The 19,334-nt window shown below is 38.7% G+C and overlaps 1 protein-coding gene and 2 non-coding genes across 6 annotated transcripts in view; all 3 read right to left on the minus strand.

Moving 5' to 3' along the window:
* Positions 1-19,334, minus strand: part of CEP295 (centrosomal protein 295) — a 48,668-nt gene that overhangs the window by 6,556 nt on the left and 22,778 nt on the right. For all 4 annotated transcript variants that reach the window (XR_005723708.1, XM_040256487.1, XM_040256489.1 and 1 more), the window contains exons 13-23: positions 18,915-19,052; positions 18,367-18,464; positions 14,745-18,144; positions 13,619-13,751; positions 13,312-13,455; positions 6,775-6,927; positions 3,348-3,439; positions 2,777-2,879; positions 2,156-2,404; positions 1,213-1,352; positions 274-448 (exon numbers count right to left, since the gene is read on the minus strand). Coding sequence is in view for 3 of the 4 variants with exons in the window: in XM_040256487.1 (XP_040112421.1) it covers positions 274-448; positions 1,213-1,352; positions 2,156-2,404; positions 2,777-2,879; positions 3,348-3,439; positions 6,775-6,927; positions 13,312-13,455; positions 13,619-13,751; positions 14,745-18,144; positions 18,367-18,464; positions 18,915-19,052 (4,825 nt within the window). In the remaining variant the exon portion in view is untranslated. The remainder of the gene's footprint in view (positions 1-273; positions 449-1,212; positions 1,353-2,155; positions 2,405-2,776; positions 2,880-3,347; positions 3,440-6,774; positions 6,928-13,311; positions 13,456-13,618; positions 13,752-14,744; positions 18,145-18,366; positions 18,465-18,914; positions 19,053-19,334) is intronic.
* LOC120874928 lies at positions 2,968-3,039 on the minus strand. Its single transcript, XR_005723769.1, has one exon. It is a non-coding gene; the product is annotated as a small nucleolar RNA U2-30 (small nucleolar RNA).
* Positions 3,184-3,263, minus strand: LOC120874929. Its single transcript, XR_005723770.1, has one exon. It is a non-coding gene; the product is annotated as a small nucleolar RNA U2-19 (small nucleolar RNA).

The raw sequence follows: 19,334 nt of genomic DNA on the forward strand, positions 1-19,334 counted from the left end.
CATTCATGTCTCACAGATGGGTATGATGTGTGTACATATATATATATATACACACACACACACATAATTTGTATAAAAAGTTTTAGAAGGATACTTTAACTGTAAGAGCTGAGGTAGGGAAACTAAAGAGGCAGCACTTACTACCCTTAAAAGGAATAAAGGTATAAGTGGAGACAAACCAAGAGCTACTAGGCACAATTTCCAAGGAAAAATGATATGAACAACCATGAGAAACTGTTGAGCTTTATTTAACTTTTCCAAACTTCTGCATACCCTCAATATCTTCTGCAGCAAAACTCTGAGCTGTGTCACAAGCCAAGTTAGGGTCAGGCTGCTGGTTCAGACTGGTGTTAGAAGAATGCAGGCTGGCCCTCCTCAGTGCTGTAAAAGAAGCCATACTTTTGGGGGATGGAGTAGCACGGAGGCTTTCACAGGAAGAACCTGACCTCTGATGGGAAACAGGGAAAGGCTGTGTTACCAGTTGCATCAACAAATCCTCATGTTTCTTTGCTATTGCACTTCCTTAATTACCACTTCACTATCACATTAACAACTTGCTTATTCAAACCCAATTCTTTCACTTTAGGAAATATGGAAGAGACTTTTTATTTAGAAAACAAACTGTATTAACTAACAAGACACAGTTCAGAACATGACTGAATCATTTTCTGATAAGCAGGAACTATGCAGAGCTGCCTGGAAACAGAAAGACCCACGTTTGAATCTTAGCTCCTTTACTCTGTAGGAGGAGACTCAAAATTTTGCAACATTCTATTTACCTGACTAAGACTAAATTCCATCAAAGTAACCCCCCCCAAAAAACCCCTGAAAACTAACAATAAAAATGTTCTCAAGTTTTTATGGAATGACCCATAAAAAATAGCTAGAAATAAAGCTGTTGGGACCAAATTCTGATGCACCTATTTTCAATCTTGGTTCCACATTGTAACCATTTTATCTGACCATTCCTAGATTTTCTGATTTAATTGGTCGGAGGTACAGTCTGAGCCTGGCAGGCTACAGTCCACAGGGTCGCAAGAGTCGGACATGACTTAGCAACCAAACCACCACCGCCACAGTCTGGGCACTGGTAGCTAAAAGCTCACCAGATGATTTTAGTTGGCAGCCAAGGCTAAGAATCATTCTTCTATTCTAAGAGAAGAAAAGACAGACTGTGTTTTGAAATTCACTGCAAAGAAGCATCTACTTTACCTGGTTAAAGTCTTTGCTGTCTTGAGAAATTCCAGAGAAACATGATAACAAATCAAAATCTGGATGTGGTTCTAAGGGTTTAAATAGCTGACGATGCAGATTTGGAAAACTGTGCTCCAATTCTGGAAAGTCAAAGTCAACTGTTGGAATTTTAAGGGAAAAGAAAAAGACAAAGACATTTATCTTAAAAGTAAAGCCTAGAAAAGGAGTACTAAGAACATATTCATAAAGGTTATTTTAAGGTAACTGCAACTCAACAAAATTATTTCCATTATTCTCATTACCAGCAGATGCTTTCAAATTAAGCCCTATCATTATTTCTGATGCAAAAGTTGGGGGTGGGGGTGGTTTCCAAACCCTTTGACAAATTTAAGTTTCCATTTCTACTAGCCTCAAAGTCTTTATGGGGTTTAGGAATAAGATGCCATTAGGGTCACTGCTCTGCTACAATAAGCTTTGTTACTCTCAAGTCATTTGGGGATCAATTACTTAAGAAAAGCTCACTATACTGAGTGCTACCATGGGCCAGACACTGTACTTCATGTGTATTATTTCACTTTATGTGTATTATTTCCAACACCTCTTCTACAGAAGATGAAGAGTAAGCTGCCTGTGGTCTCAGGAAACAGTCATAGGGTCTGTATGACTTAAGTTTATGTGCTCAATACAGGCAGTACTGCCTCCACTGCTATAGGTAACTTTGCAAAGGTAAGGGAAGACCTGCTCATCTCTTCCACATGGTCTTCAGTCTGATTCCAGAGCTCCTTTCCCTAAGTGCCCTCCTCAGTGTTTTCCATGTTATAATTGCTACAGCAAGCCATCAAAACACAAAGCTCAAACAATCACTTCTCCCAACTGAAAAGGATGATAGGTTAAAAATGAAGAACACTTAGTTTACATAGACATATTTATTTTAAAAGTCTTACTTTTAAATAAAACTTACCCCAAAAGTCTGTTTTTTCAGTTATCAAATTTGTTTCATTAATGTACTTGTCTCTCATCTGTTGAATGTGTGTCTGACCACATGTCAATGTTTCCACTGCACATAAAAGAGGTTTATGGACGCCCTGAGAGTCCTGTCTTTGAAAAATATCTTGTGTTGAAGGAACTCTAGAACTTGAAACATTTGTGTCCTGTTCTTTACCGGCAGGAGGTTCTTGTTCCCTATGGTCCACATGCTCTGGGAATGACTCTGAAAATGGGGTTTAATGAAAATACTTAATGGCTGGGTACTTCCTTTGAGACAGATTTTAGCAGACAGACATAGCAACATACATTGATAAGGAATCAGTACAACCAAGAAACGTGCTTGGTAGTTCCCACCGATATTAGCAGACCCTGCTCAATGTGCTACTGGAGATTGATAGAGCCTCACTGTGACTTCCAAACATGTTCAGAATATCATACTGTCCAATATTCTAAAGGCGTGATTACTTTACTTTTGAGATTTAAAAAACAATCCCTCTCAGCACATTCTGAAAAACAAGGTTAGCTCTCATCACTGTACTGCAACTCAACTGGTGCTTGACTTTCAATTTGTTTATAAACATTTTGATACTCATACCTGGCTCTGTAAGGCTCAAATCTATGTTTTCGTAACTTAAAAAACTCCCAGTGGAAACAGTTATTGAAGATAATGGCTCATGATAAATTTCTTGTGTTTCAGCCTAAAAATTAAGGAGAACATTAGGTCACTGTGTAGGAAGAAATAGCTAGAAAAAAACCCAAATTGCCAACAATAGCAGTTATTAATTCTGAGCTCAGATCAAGTGTAGAAACCTTCATAGTTATATAAAGTTCCGCAGTAAAATCTTTTCATCATTGCTCAGAACTTATCAGCCTTTCATACAAGCACACCCACAAGCAACTCTCGCTTACCCACCAGCCCCTTAATTATCCAGTCACCTATACACACACACACACAAACACACACACCCCTTCACACCCCTTATTTTAAATTATTCTTTTGCTTCTCAGAACTACAGAGATCATGCATCAGGTACACTGAGTGGTCTTCTGATGCTCAGATTTGGCTACTTTCATCACTGATCCACTTCAGTAAGAGCAGATCTCAGAGAACCCAGATGAAGCCAAGCAGCTCGAACGATGCAGGGCACATCAAGACAATTGCTAACCTTAACAGTTGGATCCAGGTACGTATGGCCTTCTCTCTCCACAGCGTAGCTTAATACTGCAAAATTCTCAACCACAGCCTCCTTGACTTTGACTAAAAGGGGGAGGGAGGAGGAAGGAATGGATTATGACAAATCAAATTCTTAGCACCAGAGGGCATAATTTCCTGCTTTCCTACAATTTTCTTTTTTTAACTAAGAAGAAAAAAAATTCATGTTATTATTCATTAATAATATTTATAGCTAGCACATATACTTTTTCATGGAAAACTGTAGTTGTGTTATTATTCTATGAATAAAAACCCTTTAGAAAAGAGCCAGTGTGATTGGAAATGCTTCTATCATCATTTTAAGTAAAGAAGCAAGAATATTCAATCGTAAGTACAACTTTCATCTCAAAGTTGAGAAAAATGTACATTAAAGAAAGTGCAACCCGTGGGAGAACAAGGAGAAATGTGACTTCTTCGTAACCTGCAGTGCTGTCTAAAATCACAGGAGCATGTACTGCCTTTACTATGAATTATCATTCCTAATTACATTTGACATACTGAAAACACATACAAATTATACTATCTTACTATTAGTAATCTGGGGTATTCTGAGTTAGTTTTTTTCTTACTCTCAATAGCCAACATTTGTGAGAAAGCTGCCCAAAGCATATGTCATCTGTGGCTCTGAAACAGAATAAAATTAAAACTGTCCCACCAAATATAAAACTTTTGTCTCATTATCACCATGATATTAAAAGATCATGCTAATTAAATGTGTCTTCAGTGTTTATATAAGAAATGTTTTCTAAGAGGTCACATACCCCAGGCACACATGCATCTATATATGTGTGTAGATAGATATTCATAAAATGATATCTATATTATGGATAATTAAGTAAAACTACAGAAAATATTATATTTAAATATAATTTGTTTTTAAATACATTTTTTGACTCCTAGTTGAATTAAAAATATTGTGACAAAATTTAACCATTAAACTGTTACTTGGTTGCTTCTATATACACTAAGATTTTAAGTGAAGAAAGTAAGAAACTTAATAGAGCTTTTTTTTTTTTAAGCAGCTCATCTCAAAAGCCAGTTTTGAGATAAGTTAGGGATTTTTCATTTCAGAATCACAATTCTGTAACTGTTATTATCTATAACAAACCAAAGATTCCCCTAGAGGTGGGTGACCCAGGGTAGCATTTGGGTAGTGATAAGAATTGAAAAATAAAAATGAGAGAGAAAAGCAAGGTCAAGTTACTTAAGATGTTGAAGAATTCAATGGACAGGTCCCTGAAAGTAACTGGAAGAGAAGAATCACTGGTTTGAAAACAGCTCACTGATAACAGGGACACAGTGGGAGGTTCCTAAAAAGGGGAAGTTATATCATTAAAGCAATGCCTTAAAGAGATTAATCTTCCCATATTGCTACAGGAAGGCAACATTTTCTGCTTTCCTGAGAAGCAAAGCACCATTTCCTGCTTTCCTACAAAAGCAAAGGGTACAGAGTGCAAAGCTAGGGAGTAGCACCTATAAAGCTGAGAACCCAAGGTGAGGTGATGACCTGAATCAAGCGGTAGGGAGGGAAAAGACAGTAACAACACTACGACCCTCCCTTCCAAGGCAGAACCAATACCACTCCAGAATGATTGTGAGAAAGAGACAAGCAGCCTCTGACAGCCAGGAGCAGACCTGGCACTACTGGCTGTGCCTTGGAGTTCTCCTGGTAAAGAGGTACAGTGTTAGAGAATACAAATACTGGAGAAGGCCACACTCTGTGACTGATGGGTCAACACAAAAATCAGACCATCAGTTCTCATGTCTAAACAACCATCTCCTTATCCTGGCTGACATGAGTGACTGCTGCTTAACCAATTACAGCTTTACTTAGCCTAACTCCATTATTCCTACTTCCTAGATAAGAATTTTGTAGGTATCCAATAATAGAGTCACACTTGCTTCCTGATAGTATCCAATACTAAAATAAGCAGAGCCCTATTTCCTTGAACCCTCCCCAAATCACCTAATAAAAGCCCAAGTCTTAGAGTACGTCCTTTCTGATACCCTGTCTCTAACTCACTTTTGGTTCCCATGGTGTGCGTGCTCTCTCACTGCAGCAAGTCAAGGCACACAGCTTTCCTGTGTAGGTGTGTCCTCTGGCACACTCTGGCTAGAGGACACTGACAGGTAGAATAAAAAGGAACCCGAGTGTTCACTGAGTGAGTGAGTGAATGTCACTCAGTCATGTCCAACTCTGCGATCTGATGGACTATACAGTCCATGGAATTCTCCAGGTCAGAATACTGCAGTGAGTAGCCTTTCCCTTCTCCAGGGGATCTTCCCAACCCAGGGACTGAACCCAGGTCTCCCACATTGCAGGCAGCTTCTTTACCAGCTGAGCCACCAGGGAAGCAAAGAATACCGGAGTGGGTAGCCCATCCCTTCTCCAGCGGATCTTCCAGACCCAGGAATCAAACCCGGGTCTCTTGCACTGCAAGTCGATTCTTTACCAACTGAGTTATCAGGGAAGCCCTTAAGTACTCACTGGCTAAATCTAAAAAAAATGCTAATAGTTTTATTTCAAAATTTCAAAAACTATAATTCATTGGAAGTTATATCTGTAGTTATTTCAATCTCCAATTTAAAAAGGAGATGCTGAAGTCAATTTCTCTATAAACTCCCATATAGAAAATAGGTCTCGCTCTTTTCTCATTCTATTAAACACTAGATACAACTAAGGTAACAGTTATTCAAGTGTAAGTGATAGCTAAAATAAGAAGAAATCTGGTTAGAAAAAGGCAACTTTTAAAAAGATACTTTAGAAGTATGAAGCAGTACTGGAACTATGCTTTGTAGGGTCAATATTACACATAAAAAACAGCCTGTTATAAACATGCATAAATTCAAAAGCAAGAAAATTAACATCAGTTGTCTTTGAGTGGCAGATTTTAGTCATTTAAAGTTTTTTCCTTTAGAACATAAATGTTCTAAATGTTAGGAACATTTATGTTCCTAAAGAACATAACTTGTTCTTTAATACTTTTCAGCATTTAAAACTAAACATAAAACAGCTCATTTAGAATGCCACAGATGTGAAATTACTTATTATCTAAATAAGCTTCACTTTCCTTATTCAACTTTTTGCTTATGGAATACAGGCTTCTTATGGAAAAAATTTTACAGTATGTAAACACAGGAAATAGACAGTGAAACCCAATCTCCAACAAGGGTTAAGCTGTACTAACACATTGATTCTTATTTCAGACAGTTTTCAAATGCACGAACAGACTTTTCTCCTCTCATTTAACACTTTCACAAAACTGCAGTTTTACTTAAGTTATTTACCATTTTTCATTACAGGCAACGCTACAATAATTATCTTCTGCCCACATACTCTTGTGCACAGCAATTCCACTTTTGATTCCTGTCTCTCTCACCTGCTTTATCAGAGTCATCACCACAGATGTTCTCCTGAGCAACTTGGTGAAGACGACCAAATGGATCACAATCCAGAGGGCTCCCAAGAAAACTTTGTTCTCGGCTTATTGAGACCCTCAGGGGGTCTCTGTCTTGACAAAAATCAGGTTTACCTGGGAGGAAAAAAAACTGACTTACTGGATGTTAGAAACTTATGTTTCTTGAAACTAAAAAGGGTAAAAATCTAAACTCTTAAAGGTTTGATCAATGTATCAAGAAAAAGTAACTGCTTAACTTTCACACAGCCTTTACATTGTTTTACTTCAATTTTACTAAGTTTTTAATATGCCAGGAGAACTTACTAACCATTAATATTGTAAAGGTATAATATGTATTCATAATGTAAAATTCAAAAACTGTCACAGCTAATCTGTGGTATAAGGGACCAATTCAGATGTTTACCCTGGGGAGAAGAGAAAGAAGAGTTAATATCAAGAGTACAAAGGAAGAGTTTATGGAGTTCTCTTACATTCCAATTCCTGACCTGGATGGTGTCTACCTGAGGGTGATTTTCAAAGTACTTATTTCTATAAGTAAAATAAATATTTATGATTGAAATAAACACTTAGGAAACAAAGGAATGCGAGACACTCAGAAGTAGAAGCTAATTTACTGGAGGCAACTCCAGAAAAACTTGAGAATTAAGATGCAAGATGTATTACAAAATAAAGGTGTGTATTAGGGAACTGAAAGCAGGTGAAGGTTTAAAAACATGTACTTGGAAAAGAGCCCTCCCATCACTGGAGATTCTTGTCTCTCAACATCATCCCCAGGGAAGACGAAAGGTTTATTCTCTGGAGAAATGGAATGCTACACACTGTGATCAAATTTATCGCAGACCCTCAAACTGCAAAAGTGTCAAAGGGTCACCTTCTAAGGGGAAAAGCACCAGCGCCACAGCTGACAGGATTCACGCCTGTGTGGGGAGACCCCGATGGATTTCCGGCTATCCTCTTAGCCATGTGGCCACAGCTACACTCTGAAATCAGGGGGAGCAGGCACAGAATGGGGCAAGGGGGCAGGGAAGAAAACAAATGGCATAAGGAAATCAGGGGTATTGAAAGGAAGTCTACATCCTCTACTCAGGTCCCTCAGGTGTGCCTCCACAGCACCAACAGCCAGGCTGGTATCAAAACTGGACGATCTTTCTTTGAAGAAACTAAATTGCAAATTGCTCAGGTAAAATAACCACAGGTACTAAGTGGACAGTCCTCAGTGAAAAGCCACCTTTTCAAAGAAATCCAGAAGTAAATAAGGTCCCCACCTATAGAATTTCCAATTAGCCAGCCATTCAGTGTTCCACTGAAATATGCAAGATTTTAGATTTTAAAAATTATTTCACACAGGAGAGAAAAAAAAAAAAAACAAACAAGGAAGGACCTAGACAGAAAATACAGGAACCCGAACAAACAAAATCCTATAAATATTCAGTGTAGGTAGTATCTTGCATCCATGAGAAAGAGCAAGATGCTATGAAAAGAAACAGAAAAGAGGACAAGCTTTTAGAAACTATACTTTGAGAGCCAATATAAAAATTTCTAAGAAATGTTAGAAAAAAAGCTGAGACAATGCTCTTAGAAGGTAAAGCCAAAATAAACAAACTACAGAGAAGAAATTTAGCTCAGATTTTCTCAACTTTATCATCACCCACCTAAGGAGCCTTTTAAAGACTTTTCCCCTAATGGCTTCCCAACTCTATGAAATTTAATAACTATATATATCCTGTATATCTTTTTTTGGGGGGAAGAGTAAACATTTGGAAACTTTAATACCAGTATAACATTGCTTTGACATTCAACTACATGGTCTGTAACTTAACAAAATATTGGTCTGAAAGGAATGGAGAACACCCTGGTCCTTCAAAGACAGTTTCAGAAGCTCTGTTTTCAAAGACAAGGGATAGTATTCACAAAGTATGAAACTACAAAAGGTGACAAATATTAAATGAAACTATTTTTACAAATACATGCATTATCTACAAATAAAAGTAGAAATATATTAATAAAAAAAGATTAAGTAAATAATTATACCATATATCATTTTATGTACATTTGTACTTGACACATAAAAAGTAAGACTTTTTCATCTCCCCCAAACCAATTTTCACCCCTTTTGGAGGCAATAATAGCCTTGTCAAGAATGTATCATTCATCTCAATGGTGAAAAACTGAAAGCATTCCCTCCATCAAGTACAAGACAAGGGTGCCCACTTTCCCCACTATTATTCAACATAGTTCTGGAAGTCCTAGTTACAGCAATCAGAGAAGAAAAAGAAATAAAATGAATCCAGAGCAGAAAGGAAGAAGTAAAGTTCTCAGTCTGCAGATGACATGATAGTGTACAAAGAAAACCCTAAAGGTAGCATCAGAAAATTACTAGAGCTAATCAGTGAATTTAGCAAAGTTGCAGGATACAAAATCAATACACAGAAATCATTTGCATTTCTATATACTAACAATGAAAAATCAGAAAGAGAAACTAAAGAATCAATCTCATTCAATGCTGCAACAAAAAGAATTAAATATCTAGGAATAAACTTACCTAAGGAGACAAAAGAACTGTACACAGAAAATTATAAGACACTAATGAAAGACTTCAAAGATGACATAAACAGATGGAGAGATATTCCATGTTCCTGTGTAGGAAGAATCAATGTTGTCAAAATGACTATACTACCAAACACAATCTACAGATTCAATGCACTCCCTATCAAATTACCAATGGCATTTTTCACAGAACTAGAACAAAAAATTTCACAATTCATATGGAAACACAAGAGACCCTGAAGAGCCAAAGCAGTCTTGAGAAAGAAGAATGGAGCTGGAGGAATGAACCTTCCTGACTTCAGGGTATACTACAAAGCTACAGTTATCAACACAGTATGGTATTGGCCCAAAAACAGAAACACAGACAACAGAACAAAATAGAAAGCCCAGAAATAAACCCATCAACCTATGGGTACCTATATTTGACAAAGGAGGCAAGAATATACAATGGGGCAAAGATAGCCTCTTCAATAAATGGTGCTGAGAAAACTGGACAGCTACATATAAAAGAATGAAATTAAAACACTTCCTAACACCATACACAAAGATAAAGACCTAAATGTAAGACCAGAAACTGTAAAACTCTTACAGGAAAACATAGGCAGAGCACTTGGTGACATAAATCAAAGCAAGATGCTCTATGACCCACCAATCTCCTAGAGTAATGGAAATAAAAACAAAAGTAAACAAGAGGGACCTGATTAAACTTAAAAGCTTTTGCACAGCAAAGGAAATTATAGGCAAGGTGAAAAGACAACCCTCAGAATGGGAGAAAATAACAGCAAATGAAGCAACTGACAAAGGAGTTATTTCAAAAATATACTAGCAGCTCATACAACTCACTACCAGAAAAACAAATAACCAATCAACAAGTGGGAAAAAGACCTGAACAGAAATTTCTCCAAAGAAGACATACAGATGGCTAACAAACACATGAAAAGATGCTCAATACTGCTCATTATTAGAGAAATGCAAATCAAAACAACAAGAAGATATCACCTCACACCAGTCAGAATGGCCCTCATCAAAAAGTCTACAAACAATAAATGCTGGAGAGGGTGTGGAGAAAAGGGAACGCTCTTGCACGGTTGGTGGGGATTAAACTGTACAGCCACTATGGAAGATGGTATGGAGATTCCTTAAGGAACCAGGAATCAAACCACCAATGACCCAGCAATCCCACTCCCAGGCATACATCCTGAGGAGACCAAAACTGAAAGACACACATATCCCATTCTTCACTGCAGCACTATTTTCAATAGCTAGAACATGGAAGCAACCTAGATGTCCATCAACAGATGAATGGATGAAGAAGTTGTGCTGCATATACACAATGGAATATCACTCAGCCATAAAAAGGAACGCCTTCAGGTCAGTTCTAATGAGATGGATGAACCTAGAACCTATTATACAGAGTGAAGTAAGTCAGAAAGAGAAAGATAAAATATTGTATTCTAACGCATATATACGGAATCTAGAAAAATGGTACTGAAGAATTTACTTATGGGGTGGCAGTGGAGAAACAGACATAGAGAATAGATTCACGAACATGGGGAGAGGGGAGGAGAGGGTAAGATGTATGCAGAGAAATATGGAAACTTACATCATCATATGTGGGGTGGATGGCCAACAGGAATTTGCTGTATGGCTAAGAAACAAACAGGGGCTCTGTGTCAACCTGGAGGCGTGGGATACGGGGGAAGGTGGGGGGAGGATGTTCGGGGGGAGGGGATATATGTGTGCCTATGGCTGATTCAGGTTGAGGTTTGACAGAAAACAAGAAAATTCTGTAAAGCAATTATCCTTCAATTAAAAAAAGAATGTATCATTTAATTTCCAACTTAAAGAAAGGTATTTCCACAAATAGAGAAAATGTGATCTCAAATTATTTTAGTGGTGTTTAGTATTTGGCTTAGTTTTTACTAAAATCCACTGCCATCTAAAGAAGCAAATACAAGAAGCACCACCAAGGAGGCTTGAAAAGTGACTATGTCTGGTGAGTAGGATTAAGGGGTGAGGGGTGTATAGGGACAAGAAGAAATGCTGTTTCATGCTGTAATCTTTTAGCACTAGTTGCCTTTAATTATGTGATTAAATTACTTCCCAAAGAAGTGTGATAAAGGCTATGATGAAAGCTCCCAAAGAGCACACGAGAAGGACACATAATAGTCCAGGCAAAATTTATGCCACAAAGTAGCACCAAACTCAACCCTGAAGGGAGGGAGCAAGATTATGAAGGCCCTGGTGGATGAAGCTAGGGACTTAAGACTTAGTTTAGACTCACCCTCCAGTCAAGGGGAAACTACCAAAGAGTTTTAAACACAGGGCAATAGAGGCAAATTACTCTGAGTACATCATGGAAAAATGAATGAAAGTAATGCTAGGCTAGAAACAGGGAGACATGGGGGTTTGCAGCAGTCTTTCAAGAAAGAAATGACAGCCTGAATTAAACGGGTAGTAGTGGGAATGGAAACAAGTGAATCAACTAGAAACAGCAGTGGGAATGGAAACAGAGTCGATCATCTAGAACTGAAAAGAACTGGTAATCTGTTGGGTGCTGGAGAGGTATAGACAAGGAAACTGTCAAGACTTACATCGGGTACTTTTCATTGAAAAAGGGCTAAAGGATAAGGAGGTGTAGGTGAGGGAATATACAGCTTTCCCATCTAAGCAAGACGACATTTTTGCGATCTCAAACACAACTCATTAATTTATAGTAATCAATGGTGAGAAATTCCCAATGTTCAATCTCAATCAGGGAAATCACCATTCTATTCCTGAATAGTTGTCTTTACCAAATAGTGCAAAATGAAGCAAAGCTTCCAAAGCCTAGTAATAAACAGAATACTTACTTTATGTTATAATTTCCATAAGACATAAGAAGAAAACAAAATGTGGAATGACTCTTAAGAGTTATTCAGAATTTCTACCTTCTTAAACTCTTTTAGCCAGAAACAAAAGTACAATATTTTATGGCTTAAGACCTAAAGAATCCGCCGGCAATGCGGGAGATGTGGGTTCAATCCCTGGGTTGGGAAGATCCCCTAGAGAAGGGAAAGACTACCCACTCCGGTATTCTGGCCTGGAGAATTTCAGGGACTATACAGTCCATGGGGTTGCAAAGAGTTGGACACGACTGAGCAACTTTCACAAGACCTAAATAGCTAGTATCAATAGTAAACTTCCTTGTACCTTTCTATTAACAAAGCTTATTTTCCCCCTTCAAAGAGTCTGCTTGGATAAATTTGATCAATAAAATTATCTGGTTGAGTGTAAAATCTAAAAACAACTATAAAACGAAAATAAAACTTTTATTAGGGATCACCAGAAGAAATTTTTCCAGATAACTCGATCTCTGAAGAAGCACAGAAAAGAGATATACATGTTCTAACAGTCCTGAGAGCCAGAATTTTAAGCACCATAATTATCCTGTGAAAGATAAAGGAAAAGAGCAGTGAAGGTACTGAGGTGAAAGAGCAGTACGGGAAAAGAGAGGGAAAAAAAAAGAAAAAAGTTATATCCTAAAGAAACTGGTTTAGGAAGGAGGAGGAGAAGGAAATGGCAACCCACTCCAGTGTTCTTGCCTGGAGAATCCCAGGGACAGCGGAGCCTGGTGGGCTGCTGTCTATGGGGTCGCACAAAGTCGGATATGACTGAAGTGACTTAGCAGCAGCAGCAAGCAGCAGAGGGAAGCAAGAATGTCAGAATAAGGAGACAAAGAATTTTTGTCTACAATAAATTGCTTTCTCCCATATATAAAGAATTTAGTTACCTAATGATGTATTTCTTTAAGTCCACGTTTTAAATACTGTTTATATAAACCACTTTTTCCCCTTCATGAGTACTCACAGTCTAGGTTTCTTCAACAGCCACAAAATATTTAGCATCCTGAAATAACCATAGAAAACTAGCAAACTATTAAAAAATCATTTTATCAAACCATCTTTTTACCTAGTATAGATGTTCTGCCACTTGTTGGTGATTCTACCTCTTGTATGGCACTAAGTTCATGTTGGTTCAAGTCCAATCCACCTCTTATTTTTGCTACAGGTGGTTTTGAGAATCTCCTACCCAGTTCTTTGTCCTGATGCACACCTATCAAGTCAAAAGACAAAGTCGGGCACAATACAGATCTGTTAACACAGTGAACTTCTTCAACTAGCAAGTGCAGGAGGTGAAAGCAAAGAATCAGCGTCAGGACAATGAGTGCAACAGAATGCAGTTATGAATATCTTACCACTTTGTCTGGCATTACTACCTTCTGAAAGGAGCGGATGACCATCACAGTTGCTCCCGTCTGCAGGACCAATGTTTTCTTGATAGTGGAGATGAGGAAGCCATTCTTTGAGCTTCTGGGTTTCAAAATCATTTTCAACTGTGGGCTTATTTTCCTGAAAAAGAGGATAGATGAGGGTGGGGATGACACAGGATGAAGGATCATGTGAAGAAGTTACTAGATTTGTATCTCCTTTCTTCAATTAGTAGCTCAAGCAAACAAACAGCTCCAACAACATTATTACAAATTTATCTATAGATTAAAAAAAATGAGAAGTACTTCTAATATTGAAAGGGTAGTAATTCCACTGAAAAGAACAACCAGTCACAGCCTTGAACCTCAAAAAGAGCCTCCACTGCACCTTTCGAGATTAGATTTGAGTTTCCCCAGACCTCACATTCTCATGAATGCAAACTTCTCCTGAGCATCAAAGGATCTGTAGAATTCTGTTCAGGCTAACTCATAAATTTAGGAAAACAGTCTTTTAAAAGACAATAGACACATTCATATATAGGGGGATCTACTATCTCCCATATAGAGAAACTATGAATAGAAACCAGAGTCCTCTCAACAATTCAGTCACAAGCAGCAGGTCCAAATGTTCATCAGCCTAAAATCACACCACTTTTACCAGGTGTTAGTACTGTCAATTAAAGAAAAAGACGGTACTCATTTTGATTCTATACAAATGTCAACAAAGTGCTATAGAGAAAGCACAAAGTCTGCTATTTGCCTAAGAGAAATTCTGCTAACTAGTTATTTTACAATTTAATCTTGTGGTAAGCTCAAAACTCTTTATAACAAAACTTCAAAACACAGCCTGAGTTTTTAATGATGTTTGCATTTGGTTGTATCAAACTACTGGCTGAAATTAGTTGAGTTTCAAATAACTATTAACCTCATAAACACCATGCAAGGCAGATGAATTTTTATGTTTTAATTCCCATGTTATTTAAGGTAGAAAATTAAAGCCCAGTTAAGTTCAAACCACTTATTCTCAATAACTAAGAACTTATTTCAGCCTAGGAGTAAAACAAGTATTTAGTTTGGCTGAGTCATCGGGTTACTGGTGATGTTTAATTCTTAGATATTCAAGTTTAATACATACCTGGCTGTCTTTGAAGAAATCCTTCAGAGTCTCCCAATGTTTCTGTGTCTGCTGCTGCAAGGCTGTCTCTGTCTGTACAAGCAATACCTCTTGGGCTTTCTGACTAAAATGCAGAGCTTCTTTTTGTAGCTCCAACTGCTTCTGAAGTCCCCAGTTATCTTGCTGAGCAAAGATGGGTTGTGAAAAACTCAAAATTCTATCTTGAAGTCTTGGACACACAGAAGCACTAGAGGGAGTTGCACATTCAATCTTGTCTGAATACAATTCACAAATGTTTTGAGATTTTACCTCAGCAAAAGGTAGTGGAATAAACGAATGTTCTCTTTCCTTGGATAGAAGCAAAGAAGAAACAGGCTGCCCAGAAGCATCACCTTCAATCAGCTTTGTCTGATTACCTCTAAGCAGTTCTTCCTGCGGCTTTTCACTAAAACGCAGCACTTCACCGTGCAAGCCCAACTGTGCAGACACATGGTCTTGCTGAGGCAGAACAGCCTGGGATAAATGCAAAGGTCTCTCCTGAGGTCTTAGAATCTCAGGATGACTTGAGGAAACAGCAAGGTCACTTCTGGCTGGAAAACACTTTGGCATTCCTTCAGAGTGAGCAACAGGCAGTGCTACGTGGGATAAGGATGAAGAGGCGCTGGTCTGCTCAGCTGAGACCCCTTTTTCCAATTTACTTAGTGTTTGCAAAAGGAATTCTTCTTGGGCTTCCCTTTGTATATCTAACTGTCGTTGGCAGGCCTTTAAATCAGCATGGTGAGGTTGGAGAAAATGCTCAGGTGACTTTCCCTCAAGTGCATCTTGTCTGGGCAAAACCAACTCTCTTTGGATTTTCTCACTACATGGAAGAGGGTTTGTCTTGGCATCCAAATGTTCTTGTTGAAATGTGACTGGATAATCTTGTTGAGGCAAAACAGGCTGTGGTAAACCTAAAAGTCTATCAGGCAACCTTGGTATCTCAGAATGACCTGAGGGGACTATATTATCACTCTTAGTTGAACAAGATTCTTGGATTCTACCAGCTTCACTAGGAGGTAATGGAGCAAAAGGAGGCTGTATGACTTGGAGTAGGAAGGACGAAGTGCCAACCTGCTCGGGAGACACTCTCCCCTTCCACTCACCCTGTTTGTGAAAAAGAAATTCTTGCTGAGCTTCCTGTCTAGACTGAATGATGGCTTCCCTCTGTGTAGCTAACTGTTCTTGGAGTGACTTCAGGTTATCTTGCTGAGGCTGGATAAGCTGTGACAACTTCCAAAGTCTATCCTGCAATGCTGGGATCTGAAAACGGCTTGAAGGAGTTCTACTCTCACTCTCTGCTGAAAGAGGTTCCCAAGATTCAGCAGAAGGCAACGAAGTGAGAGAGAGCTGCCCTAACCGGGATGGGAACGAGGGGCAAGTCTGTTCAGAAGATATATTCCCTTGGGATCTCTGGCTGAACTGAAGGGTCTCCTCTTCTCTGTCTAACTGTTCTTGCTGTCCTTCCAAATTACCTTGCAGAGGTTGTGTATGTCTTGAAAATCCCAGTAGTCTTTCCTGAGATCTTGGGATCTTCCAGTAGCTCAAGGGAACAGTACTGTCACTCCTGAATGACATGTATTCCTGGCATCTTTCAGATTCAGCTCCCTGAGACAAAGAGGTGCCAGTCTGTTCAAAAGGGAAATTTTTTTCTAATTCACTTTGTTTGTGTACAAATTCCTGAGTTTCTTGTTTATCACCAAGTATTACCCTCTGAAGGTGTGACTGATTGTGGAGTGCTGTTAAATTTTCCTGCTGTGGCAGACTATGCTGTGGAAAACTAAGAGATGCATCCTGAAATGCTGGCATTCCCAAATTACTTGAGGGAATAACACTATCCCTCTCAGAGAAATAAAAGTTCTGAATTCTCCTAGGTTCAGTTTTAGTGACCACTGGCAGGAATGAAGAACTCATCTGCACAGACTTAGCATCTTCCAAATCCCTTTGTTTACATGAAAGTAATTCCACTTGGGCTTCATGCCTGGCCTGGAGAGCATCCCTCTGTGTAACTAGCTGCTCTTGGAGCAACTTCAAACAATCGTGCAAAGGTTGGAACTGTTGTGGGAAACCTAAAGACCCATCCTGAGATGTGGGCATTTCAGTCTGGATTGAGAGATGCTCCTTCTCAGTCTTAGATGAATACTGGTCCTGGATTTTTCCAGACTGAGGACCAGCAGAAGGCAGTGAAGTAAATGTATGCTGAGCTACTTGAGGTGGGAGAGAAGAGGACCCAGTCTGTTCAGCCCATACTCTCCCATCCAACTCATTCTGTTTATGCACACATAATACTTCCTGGGCTTCCCGCCTAGCCTGAAGGCTGTCCCTCTGTGCTTTTAACTGTTCTTGGAAAAATTTAAAATTAAGCCTATCCTGAAGTTGTGGGACCCCAGGATGGCCTGAGGAAACTCCAGTCTCTTTCTTGGTTGGAGAAGATTCCTGGATTCTCCTTGACTCAGCTTGGGCTGAAGGCAGTGAAGCAAATGAATTCAGAGGTACTAATGGAAGGAATATAGAAAGGCCAGTTTGCCCTTCTAACTCTTTCTGTTTACACAAAAGCAATTGTTCCTGAGCTTCCTGTCTTGTCCGAAGAACTTCCTTCTGTAGGTCTAACTGTTTTTGGAGAGCCTTCAAATTACTTTGCTGGGCTATGATATTTTCTGAGAATGGCAAAGACTTATCCTGCATTTGGCCAGCTACAGAATGGCTTACAGAAACTACACCTTTGCTTGCAGTTGAAAAGGGGTGCTGGATTTCTCCAGACTCGACTTTAGTAGGCAGAGAACTAAAAGAATGCTCAGCTACCAATGGTAGGAATGAAGATGGTTCAATTAACTTAGAAGATACACTTTCATTGTTCTCTGAGAACACTTGCTGGGAGTCTAAACTTTGAAAAGCTGTTGCCCGAGATGTTTCAGCTCTTTCTCTAGCATCCTGTACTGTCAGTGACTTATCATGTGATAAAGCACCTGAAAGCATTTGAGAATCTTTAGCGACCAATTTGTAGTCTCTCTGTTGTACTTCAGTCTGTGAGAGTTGCTTTTGGTGTTCTTGCGATTCCAAAGCTTGCTTGGCTAAAACATCTGAAGTGACTAATACTTCAGTTGTTTCTACCTGTCTTTGTGGAAAGCAGTTTTGGCTTGAAACCTGAGAATGTTGCTCTAATTTCGAGATCTGCACAGGCTGTTTGTTAGGACTCAGCTTGGGTCTCTGACCTTGATCCTCATGTTCTGATGCAACACCGGGTCTTTCAGATTCTGGTAGTGGCACTGATGTAACAAAACCAGGTATCACTGGTATAGCTGACATGGACGGGTACTTTCCTCTTAACATTGTCTGATATTCGAGTAATCGCTTCCTGGCTGTTTCAACAGACTGCTTATGAAACCTACCCAAAGCAAACAAAAGTTACTCTTTTTTGATGAAAACAAAAACAACCTACATTCTCAAGTATTTATACATTACATTCAATCTAGGGGTGGCCATAATCGAGGAATCTACATGTCATAGTTCTAAAGGGAATCCTGGTGAGATCTTCATATACACCAAATAATAAACCCTGAAAATGTAGCCACACAGTATCACATAAAAACTGTACCCTAATTAATACCTGTTTTGCTGTAATAGCTGTTGCTGATAAATACGAATCATCTGTCTGTGCTTATCTTCATCAGAACGTATGGTGTATGATGCTGGAGCAGTGCTGACCTAGTAAAAGACAAAGCTACTAATCAAAAGGCAAATACAGAAACAAGTACTAGAGTATTTTACATAAACTGAAGTTCTATAATTGTAAACTTCCATATAGCCTTTTTTTTTTTAAATAAAAAAGACTGGCACGTCCATTGTTGAGAAATGAAGTAATCTGTCACTCTCGCTTAGTGTCAAGGAAGTTCAAGAGCTCAACACACACACTGCATACAAGTCATGGTCATCGTATCAGCACTGTCTAGAAACTGAAAGATGAAAGTCATCAGGTTTGTATAAACTTACTTATATGTATATACATATATATATATCAATCAGGTTTGTATAAACATATACAATTTAAAAAAAAAATCAAACAAATTAGAAAGGTATTTTGCTTTTCTGAACACTAAGATTGATTGTTCTTATCCTCCAACAATCTACATAGGGATGAGATTTTCTGCATCCTACCCCAGTCTGTTGAGTTTTTTTTCTTTTTTCTTCTTCCAGCTGAGCTCTGAAGCAATCGGTTTCTAATCTTAACTTCTGTTGTTCAATCTGTTCAAGCAATTCCAACTGCTTTTGCTTCTGTTCTTCTATTTCCATTATCTAAGTAACAAAAATACTACTGATCTATTAACAACAAACTCATACCAAAGTTTATATGCATTACACTGAAAAGTAATAGGTCTCATCCCCAAGAGTACCAATTCTCCAAGAAGAAAGTGGTGATATTTTATCTGTTACTGCCACTGCCAGAGGGAGGAAGGGAGCGAGACGGGGAAAGGGGAAAGGAGAAGGGACAGAACTAAAAATAAACATATTAACTATTTCTATTTCCTGGGAGCACAGGGAAACCTTGATCACCACTGAAGCACCACCTCCAGAGAA

The sequence above is a fragment of the Oryx dammah genome, unplaced genomic scaffold (genome assembly GCF_014754425.2).
Source record: "Oryx dammah isolate SB20612 unplaced genomic scaffold, SCBI_Odam_1.1 HiC_scaffold_15, whole genome shotgun sequence".
Lineage (NCBI taxonomy): Eukaryota > Metazoa > Chordata > Mammalia > Artiodactyla > Bovidae > Oryx > Oryx dammah.